General features: G+C 54.2%; 2 protein-coding genes across 4 annotated transcripts in view; one reads left to right on the top strand and one right to left on the bottom strand.

Moving 5' to 3' along the window:
* Window positions 1-33: 33 nt before the first annotated feature.
* LOC1273372 (proteasome activator complex subunit 4A) lies at window positions 34-8,689 on the bottom strand. 2 transcript variants are annotated; one of them, XM_061652785.1, is made up of 9 exons: window positions 7,701-8,689; window positions 7,475-7,615; window positions 7,280-7,396; window positions 6,978-7,112; window positions 6,023-6,067; window positions 1,764-5,947; window positions 1,146-1,680; window positions 929-1,076; window positions 34-839 (listed from the first exon to the last, which is right to left on the bottom strand). In XM_061652785.1, exons 1-9 carry the CDS (start codon window positions 8,015-8,017, stop codon window positions 705-707), a joined length of 5,757 nt encoding a protein of 1,918 aa, XP_061508769.1. In that variant the 5' UTR covers window positions 8,018-8,689; the 3' UTR covers window positions 34-704. The 2 variants fall into 2 exon arrangements, with proteins under 2 accessions (XP_061508769.1, XP_312339.5); XM_312339.6 differs by lacking the exon at window positions 6,978-7,112.
* A 491-nt stretch (window positions 8,690-9,180) lies between these two features.
* LOC5667405 (uncharacterized) overlaps window positions 9,181-10,090 on the top strand; it is a 2,181-nt gene continuing 1,271 nt past the window's right edge. The window contains exons 1-2 of one of the 2 annotated variants that reach the window (XM_061652789.1): window positions 9,181-9,289; window positions 9,345-10,090. The exon at window positions 9,345-10,090 is cut by the window's right edge and continues 865 nt beyond it. In XM_061652789.1, the coding sequence (XP_061508773.1) occupies window positions 9,355-10,090 (736 nt within the window). In that variant the 5' untranslated portion in view covers window positions 9,181-9,289; window positions 9,345-9,354. The other variant, XM_001688323.3, reaches the window with a different exon arrangement.

Below are 10,090 nucleotides of genomic sequence, written 5' to 3' on the forward strand. Positions count from 1 at the left end.
ACCACACAATCGATACACAATTGGGGGGATGTGTTTACGTTGAAATCACTCCCAATATACGATTGGCTTTCGTTTTATTGAATGCGCCCCCTCGTCCCCTGTGCCCGTAAAGCATTATTCGCCATCACCACCATCAATGTCTTTGCGCGCGGTCGCGCTAGAATGCCACAGTGTAACGCTAATAACGCGTGCGAGCTTAATGAATACACAACCTAAAAACGATGCGTAACCGTTGTTCTGTAACCGTGCCTAAACCTTACCCCTTTATATAATCGTTTATAGTCAGCTGACCTAATCCCGTTGCCACCCCTTTTGTTTACAAACCACATACACACACCCACCCACACAGCCTTTCACGGAACTGTGTTTTGGTTTCTATGTTTTGTGCGATAAGCACGTGTGTCTTCTTAGGCGACGGAATATCGCCTTCATTCTGTGCAGCTGGCCAATCCCATTAGGCTGGGCGTATGCTGCTACTGCTACTAATGTTAGGAATTAGAAAGGCATTAGAAAGAAAATAACGTATAGAACTAAATTTGAATACCTCCTCCCATGTGTCATTGTCGTTCCCCTTGCGTGATTTTGGGGCAGCTCTAAAACTACGATACGAAATAGTAACGCTTTATAACCTATAAGCCTATAAACCGTCTCTGCGGTTCAGTGCAGAAGCTCAGCCTTGCGGTTTGCTTCGCGGTGGTTACGATTTAGGCGTAATACGACGGAGGAATCGTAAGATCGCTCAGCACCGCCAGCTGATCCTCGGTGAACTTGAGCTGATGCACTTCCCAGTTGTCGTGATGGGTGCGCTTGAAATCGCCCATCGTTTTCCGAATGGTAGCCTGCGAGAACAAAAACAAAGGGAAAGCTTAAGTTAACACAAGCTCAGAAGGCCATGGTTTGGTTTGGTTTTTTTCCCCCGTGCCATTACCGGTATTGGTTGCGGATCGTTCAGATGGGCACCGAGATGCTCGAACACGTTCGGCACAAACTCAGGCACTTCGTACGGGTAGGCGGATATGAAGGCACACAGTCCGAGGACACCGGTATGCCGAGCCAGGACGGCATTCGCTTCCGCACTGCAGGAAAAACAAACAAAAACATTATTTAAACCCTACTCCCAAACAGACACACGGCAATCAGCTTACTTTTCGTTTCGGGCCACCTCGCTCGAACAGCTCGCCGCCTCGACCCGGATGCGCTTGGAGCGGATAATTTTCGTGCGACATTTGCGCTTGAACAGCTCGAGCAGCTCCTCGGTCGCTGTGAGGAAGGAACAGTGCACCAGCCCGCACAGCACCTCGGCCGCCTTCTCGCGCACCTCCACCACACTGTCCTCCAGCAACCGCAGCACAATCTCCTGCACCTTCGCCTTCCATTCGGGCCGGCTCAGGATGATGGTCATGTTGTAGAAGACCTGCACCTGCAGCACATCGATCACGGCACGGCGGGCCGACCAGAACGACATCTTCGACACCTCGTCGATCTTGGCCAGCGCCACGTCCATGCAGTTGGGCAGTGTCAGCGCCTGGGAGATGAACGCCAGCAGCAGTGTGCAGATTTCGCTCAGCTCCTGGTCCTGCTCGGAACGCTCCAGCCGGCACGCGATCGGCAGCAGCTCGAAGTACTCCTTCTCGTTGCCGTTCGAGTACCGATGGATGGTGTACGTGATCCAGTGGGCAACTGTGGGGACGGACGCATTGTGATGATGTACAAAGTGAATGAAGAAATAATCAGAAATCAGATTCTGGAGCGTAGCTACTTACTCGTCTTAAAAAGTCGCACCGCTTTCACATACTCGCTGTCCTCGTCGGGCGCACCTCCTTCCACCTCCATTTGCATCTCATCCGCCGCCGCTACCTTCGGTTTCGGCGGTTCCGGATCCTTCTGCAGCAGGATGGCAAGCTTTGGCATCACGTACGCAATCATCTCACTGCGCTGCGGGGAAATCGCCCTACACTCATACCCCTCGAAGCGCAGGTCGCCCTCAAAGATGTTGATCAGCGTGTTGCCCAACCGCTCCCGCAAGCTCTGGAACGGGTGGTCCAGGTGCGGCTTCAGGTAGTCCAGCAGCCGGTGCGCAACGCTCGCCATGCGCCAGACGTGCTGGTTGAACGCGCCCTGCAGACAGTACAGCCGGTTGCAGTCGCTGAAGCTGTTCGCATCCTGCAGCGGATCCTCCAGCAGCACCTCGTGCAGCCAGTGCTGCTTGGACGGGTCCATCGATTGGGCCGCGGTCGCGAAACACATGCCCCAGTACATGTCCGTGTCGACCGTGACGTTCTGCATGCCGAGCCGGATCAGCGGCACCAGCCGCTCGTACATGCTGCGCGTCTTCTCGTACGGCCAGTGCTTGGCGCCGCGCATTATCCCCGTCATCACCTCGACCGCACAGCGGTGGTTGCTTTCGGTCGCCTTGTCCTCGATCAGCCGCTTCATATGGCACAGGAACCGATCCAGCAGCCGGTCGCCGAACAGCTTAAACAGCATCTTGATCATCAGCATGCGCGACCCACTGAACTCGTCCCGGCCCTTCTTCTCCTCCAGCGACCAGAAGCGCATCAGCGTGTCGACGTTTTCCTGCTGGTCGAAAAACTCGAATATGGTACGCTCGTGCTCGCTCAGCTCGTCCACCGTGCGGTCCAGCTTCGGCTGCTCCGCGCTCGGCGCGTACATCTTGAAGCCCTGCGTCCAGCCGAAACACCCCTCGACCGTGTACATGTAGCGCGGTTCGTCCCACTCGGCCTGACTCTTCGGCACCCGCGCCACGTCGTACTGGAGCCACATGTTGTCGTCCCGATAGCCGGGCGCTACGTTCGAGCCCGGGTTGGGCGGAACCGAGCCGCCATCCTGCCCGGCCAGCCGGGCGACTATTTCGAGCGGGTTCATGACGCACTTCTTCTGCGGGCGCTTCTGCTGCCGGAATATGCCCAGCAGCAGCTGAATGGCCAGCTTGCGCTCGGTCACCGAGTCGTGTATGAGGTGGTGCACGGTGAGCCGCGTTACCGACGGCGGATGTTCGGCGTACGGGTGACACAAGTTGATCAGCATGACCGAGGCAAGATAGTGGTAGCGCAGGTGCAGCTTACTCGTTTCGACCGTCTGCACAATGTCCGCAATCAGCTGCTGGAACAGCTCCATGTTGCGTTTGTTTTCACGCGCCCGGGCCGCCTGCCCGGGCGCCAAATCGAGCTCATCGACACGGGTACGCAGGGCGAGGGCACGCTCCACCACCTTCTCGCCAATGTCCACCTCGAGCAGGTAGGTCGGTGACTGGCCGTCGATCATCTTCTTCAGCCCGTCCACCAGCTTCACGATCGACGGTTTCACCGACAGCTTCGAGCGCAGCAGGGCCGGCCAGACGCGGGCCAGATACTCCCAATTGTTCTGCGATATCAGCCGACCGCGGCGCTTGATGAACAGCAGACACAGGATGCCCTTGAACCGCTCGTGGTTCGTGTTGGCGTCCAGCTGCAAACACTCCACGATGCGATCGGTCAGCAGCGGGTAGGCGTACGGGAACAGGTACAGCATGTCGTGCAGCTTGGCCTGCGCCTCGATCCGCACGGTCGAGTAGTAGGAGACGGACAGCTCGAGCAGCTTCTTCATCACCTCCAGATGGGTGGCGCTGAACAGCGGCAGGCTCATCTCGTCCCGGCAGTCCTGCTGTATGATGACGCGCGTCACCACCACCGCCCGGACGTCCCGCTTGCAGCGCGTCAGCTGGTACGTCTGGAAGCGCTTGGTCGAGTTGAACGTTTTCAGCTGCATCTCGTACGACCCGTTCGGGTGCTTGCGCAGCAGCACCTTCTCGTACAGCGTGACGATCGCTTTCAGCGTCTGCGTGTCGTCCTCCGACACCTCCAGCAGGCGGTCCTGCAGCCGCGCAATCGTGCGTATGATCGCCTTGCGCACGTTCTCCCCGCCCGGCATGCGGATTTCCAGCCCCTCGAACCCGAGCGTCACGTTCAGCTGCAGCTCGCGCAAATCGACGCACGTCTCGAACAGCTTGATCGGTTCCTCGTCCGTCCAGTTGGGCAGAAAGTTGTAGCAGCGAATGAGCGCCTGCACCATCATAACGCTCCGGTGCAGCTCTTCCCGCGGCAACGTCACCTCGCCGGCACTGTGCTGCTCGAGCTTGGCCAGCAGGCCGGGCAGGTAGCGATGCATAATGCGCTCACAGACCGCCCGAGCGCCCTCGTCCGGGACGCGCCACTCGATCTTACCGTCCGGGGCCATCTTTTCGCCCCACCGCTTCACCGGCACAATCTCCGACAGCGGTTTCTGGAAGCAGTCCGGGCTGTTGCGAATGTCCATCGTCTGCACCGTGGACATGTTGTTCATCAGATTGCCAACGATCTGGGCCAGATAGCGCGCGACGCGCTTGCACTTAAAATTGGCCAGCCGGTCCAGCGTTGGCAGCAGATCGTCCACGTAGTTGCGTATGATGCGCGGATCGCCCCGCACCAGGTTGGACAGCAGCACCAGATAGTACAGCATCTCGTCGTTGTGCTTCTCCAGCTCCTCCACCTCGTCGTGCTCGCCCATGTAGTCCTCGATCAGGCGCAGCACGTGCGGCAGCAGCACGCGCAACACCTCCCTGCCATGGATGCGGGCGAACAGGCGCACCAGACAGCCGACCAGCTGGCCGGCCACGTTCGGCTCGAACAGGCGCGTCTGGACGAACTCCATCAGCTTCTTGGCCGCGGCCGCCACAATCTTATCCGACGACTGGCCCATGATGCCGTGCGTGCAGGTCTGCACCATCGGCTCGAGCAGCGATTCCGCCTTCGAGCGGGCCGTGTCCAGGTCGGACTGCTCCATGCGCACGTTGTTGGTGGAGCTGTTCTCGATCAGCAGGAACAGCCGGTCAAGATACTGCAGCGCGAAGCTCTCGAAGTCGGCCGTCTGCTCGCACAGCAGCCGCTCGTCGTCGGTCAGGTTGGTGTGGTGCTGGCCCGCCTGCGAGCAATCGATGATCGGTATCAGGAACGCCACCGACGTCAGGAACTGGAACGTGATGACCGTTTTCATCAGATCGTTACCATCGATCCCGGGCAGGGTGGCCAGAAACAGCGGTATCACGTGCGTACGGCCCTCGGTGTAGCCCTTGTGGCCCGAAACGAGCGCACGCGACACACCGATCAGCCCGTGCAGGGCGGCCGTCAGCTTGCGCGGCTCCGTCAACGAATCGAGGCTCGTGTACACGCGCTCGATAATGGTCGGAATGATCAGGGCCGGCCGCAGGTCGGCCAAGCATTGGAATATTTTCCCCACCTCCTGCGGGTTCAGTCGCGAATACATCGCCTGCAGGGCGACCGGTTTCATGCACTCCACGAACGCGGTAATGCACTCCTCGGTCAGCTTGTGCTCGCTCGGTATCGGCCGGATATGGTGCCCCTTGCGATACCGCTCGACCACGAGCCGATCGATGAAGAACCGCGGCAGCAGGATCAATATTTCGCCCAACATTTTCACCCACTTGCCCGTGTTGGCCGGATGCAGGTACGACTCGATCGTCGACATGAACGTGCTCAGATACTGCTGGGCGCTGCTGCGCGGCCCCAGCGCTGACACAATCCACGTCGCGATCGCGTCCGGCTGCAGCCCATTCGCCCGGCCCCCCTTCGTGTTGCGGTAGTTCACGGGGAAGTTGATCGCGCGCGTGATGCGCGCAAACATGGTCGGAATGTGCGGCTCCCAGTCGATGTGGCCGATGTTCTTCAGCCCAACGACCGCAAACATCGTCATCAGGTCGCCCGCCCACGGTGGGTTGTGGTACGCGTTCCAGATCGACATCAGCTTGTCGAACCACAGCTCGTACCCCTGCTCGTAGTTGAGGAAGATGTTCAGTATGGTGACCACCTCGCAACCGCTACCATTGTCCAGGGGCTGTATCCGCGGCATAAGCTCGTCCAATATTTCCTGCATTGCGGACGGCGGAAAGTAGCTATCGGGAAGGGAAGGAGGAGAGAGAAGGGCATTGTTACAAACAAAATGGAAAGTAGAAGCGGCAAATACTTACGGTGTACACACTTGTATTGCACATTGCAGGTTGGCCTCCATGGTCCTGGGAAAAAGGGGAGAGAACATTAGAATGCTTTGTTATTCTTCGCAAGTTTTGGGTAAATATAACCGGCAGCGAAGCAGAAACCGCAACACTCTGTACCTAAAGCGAAGGATGAAAACCACACCGACCGGTGATTTCCCAACTTTTGGTTCGTTAATACCGTCCCAAGGAAGAATGTGCAACGAATTTAGGTGGACAATGGTTCTGCGATGAAAACAGAGTGTCCATGGTTCATGGTATCCCATACTCCATGGATGTTAATAGCGCCGGAAGGCACGTGCCCAAGTGTCTGTACGATTAAATCTACCATGAACATGAGAATGCAATGATGCAACAACGATGCAACTACACAGCTCGTCACATTCTCGCTTTCTCTCTAGCGCGCGCTAATAGCAAAATTAGCCTTTCTTTTGTACCATTTTTCCTCAGTTAAACACACACACATACATACAATAGACTCGCTACACAACTCCCAAAACAAAACAAAATAAACACCATTACCATTGGAGAGTTTATAGAATAAGGGTGACCAGGAGAAAGGAAGAGAGTGTTTTTGTCTTTTAAATGTCCATCCACAAAATTGCAAATGGCCAAGCACAGCGATCGGCAAAGTATGACACGCGGGCCGCATGGTGCTTTTTATCGTTCACACATGTCATAGAACTTTCATACATTTTCTCTTTTGGTTGATCTAGATGGCTCTGCTCGTGGAGCTCTACGATCATTTTAATAAGAAATGGCTCTTTCAGTCGCAAAGTTTGCCGATCGCTGGCCTAGCACCACCGTTTAAAACATACGATAATGTCCGCGCCGAATGAACCCGAAGGAGAATGACGGGGAATGGGGAAAGCGGGAGCCAGAATAGAGGAGAAGGAATCAAAACAATTTAAACAAACAAAAAATGATTTACGCTTTCTCCTGTCCATTAGCATCCATCTCGATACCGAGATACTGGGCCACGGTGGACACATCGTAGCCCATCTCCTCGGCGGCGGCTTCGAGCAACAGTGCCAGCGGTGATTTCGTGCTTTCGTTTCGGTTCTTCCTGCAGGGGGTACGCAAATTGGTGGAGGAACGGATTTTACTCAACAAAGAAACGAAAACAACCCCCGAACAACATTTCGAACGACGAACGCTCTAAGCACATGGGACTCGAAAATACGGGCCTGGGACGAGTGTAAGACAAATAGGCACAGAATTCGAACTACTTACGATGTGGTGTTGAACAGTTCGCCCTTTTTGCTTAGCCGCGACACGACCAGATGGAACAGATCGTACAGCGGTCGCCACTCGATCTGCAAATCCTCCGTACTGAGCCATTCGCGCTTGCTAAAAAAAACAACAAAATAAGTATTCTAGGATTAGCAAGGGACAGGGGAGGGAAAACGGTATCGAGCTGTAACATACCGTAGTAGAAAGAAGATTGCTTCACTGATTTTGTTAATAGCGTCCGGGTCGAGTTTGGGAATGACGAGCATTTCGAGCAGCAGCTGTACGAACTTCACGTGATCCTCTTTGGAAAACTTCATACCGTACAGTTTAATATATCTGCAACAAAAAGGGCACATACATCATTAGAAAACCTTGCCACAACACACTGCAGAGCCATTATTAATCCCTCCCCTCCACTTACGTCACCAAGTTACGGATGTTCAGCATAACCGCGGGGCCCATCTCGCGCATCGCCACCGCCTTGCCGAGATTGTTCTTGATACGCTCCAGGTTGGCCTGTGACTCATCGTCCAGCTTCTCCGTGTAGGGTAGAAATTTGTTGCAGAACAGCTCCTTCTGCGGCTTGAACCCGAGCTTCTCGTGGCGCTCATTGCGTTTCGGCCGGTTCTGCTCGATACTGTCGCTACTCTCGTCGTCCACCACGGTCGAGCTGGTCGTATCCGTTTCCGCCAGTGTGCTCAGCGACGAGCACGACTCCGTCGAGAGGGACTGTGCCATCGTGGTGGTCGTTCTCGCACGACACCGTTGCACAACCCGGAAACTACGGATGCACTAGCTAAGCGATTTCTTCCCTAACGAATAAAAAAGTAGGCACGGACTGTTCGATGTTTGCCGATGTTTGCAGATCTCAAAACCCTTTTCCTGCGCTGGGTCTGCGTCTCAAATGTCTGACGACACGATGGGCGACCTTCGTTCGTTTCGTTGTACCGTTGTTGTCACCGTGCTGTGTGCTGCTGCGTTTGCCGTGCATCCAATATTGCGCTTCAGACTATTTCGATATCGCTACGCTATTGCACCTCTCCCAACGCACATCGCACCCTGAGCCTGGGAATGTTTTGCTGAAACTCGGACACCCTGGCAGTCTCTCGTCGACACGGACTGAACGAATTTCCTGCTTCTTGCTGCTCCGTACGCACACCAACTCTCGTTCGTTCGTTGTGGAATGAAATGCACTCTAGTCTCTTCACGGCCACAATGACTGGACAAATTATTTATTCGCGTGAGGGAGGGGGAGTTTTCCGTTTTCTCGCTGGAACAAACACACAAAACTAAACCTTTGCGTTTATTTAATGAATGCAAAGTGACAAAACGCCACCACTCTCTCTCGCTCGTTCTGAACAGTCATTACGTTCGACATTTTTTCACACACCACAAGCAAGAGGCAGCTCGACAGTGTTGGTGACATTAGCAGTGTTGCCATCTGCGATTCTCGGTCGCTGCCACAGGGTGGGTACAAGAAATGGACAAACGATTTGAAAAAACATGGATATTTTTAACAATGGCTGTTAGAATATGGAAAAATATATTAAAAAATTAATTCAGAATAAGATGAACACAAATTTTGTACAAATAAATAGATAACGACACACCATCACCTACAATAAATAGAATCGCATGGCAACCAGCGCCATCTTGTGTTAGGGATACGAACGAAACGCGGTTTATTTTTTTCTAGAATGCTTTCATTTCACATTTCAACGATGTCACCATTATTTATAATTAAATGTTTTTTTTACAACGGAAATCAATCTGTAGGTATGGATTTCTATAATTTCCAATTCTCATCACCAAAAATTGTTTCTTCTTTCCACAGCTGGCAACACGATTCACCTTCGTATTTTTGGCAACACTTCTAAGCTGTCAAACCCGGCCCTCAATTTGACACATTCCATACGATCAACATGCATGCTGTTGTTTTGATTACCAAAATATACACAATTCACCCGCGGAGAGCAAAAAAAAAAAGACGAAAATCGCGCGTACCATCCCGTAAGCTTAGCGTCTCCCCAACACTTGTTATCTAATAAATCCTACTTTATTTTAGTGGTCAGAGTATGTTTCGCAATGGTTTGCTGTTGCGTATGTTTAGCCAGCAGCATAGCATACTTCGCCGGTTCTACTGTGTGACCGGGCGGGAGATACAACCCGCCGACGGTACGCCCTCGTCCTACTTCGGCCTGCTTAAATCTGCCACCGATGCGAAGGAGGTGCTCGAATTCCTGCCCACCATCAGCCGCACCAAGCAGGACCGTCACGTGTACACACTGCCCGCCCTCAAGACACTGTTCGAGCTGCAGAAAAATGGCAAAAGCACGCTCCGCTCGGACCAGATCCTCAAGCATCCCCGGTTTGCGGAGCTGTGCCAAAATGTGCGCTTCGAGTCACGCACCTTCCTGATGAACGACATTACGGAGTGCTTGAAGATCCTTACCTATCTCGGGGTGCACACGAACAGCGAAATCATCACGGTGCTGCTGCAGCTGATACGTCACCAAATCAATGATGTAACGTTGGATCACATCGTGTTTCTTAGCTTTATCCTGAAGAAGCTCGACCGGACGCCGCTGGTCGAGGCGCTGCAGATCGCCCTGCCGATGCTGCTGCAGATCCAGATCGGCTACAAGCTGGATCACGAAAACGTGCAGCAGCTGGTCGATCTGCTCGAGTTCGTGTCCCAGCACAAGGTGAACGACCGGACGGTGATGAACATCGTGAGTGCGTTGACACTGCACGGCACCAACCTGTCGCCCGAGCAGGCCACCAATGCGCTCAAAGCGCTGGCCAGCTTTC

Source organism: Anopheles gambiae, chromosome 2 (assembly GCF_943734735.2).
Source record: "Anopheles gambiae chromosome 2, idAnoGambNW_F1_1, whole genome shotgun sequence".
Taxonomy (NCBI): Eukaryota; Metazoa; Arthropoda; class Insecta; order Diptera; family Culicidae; genus Anopheles; species Anopheles gambiae.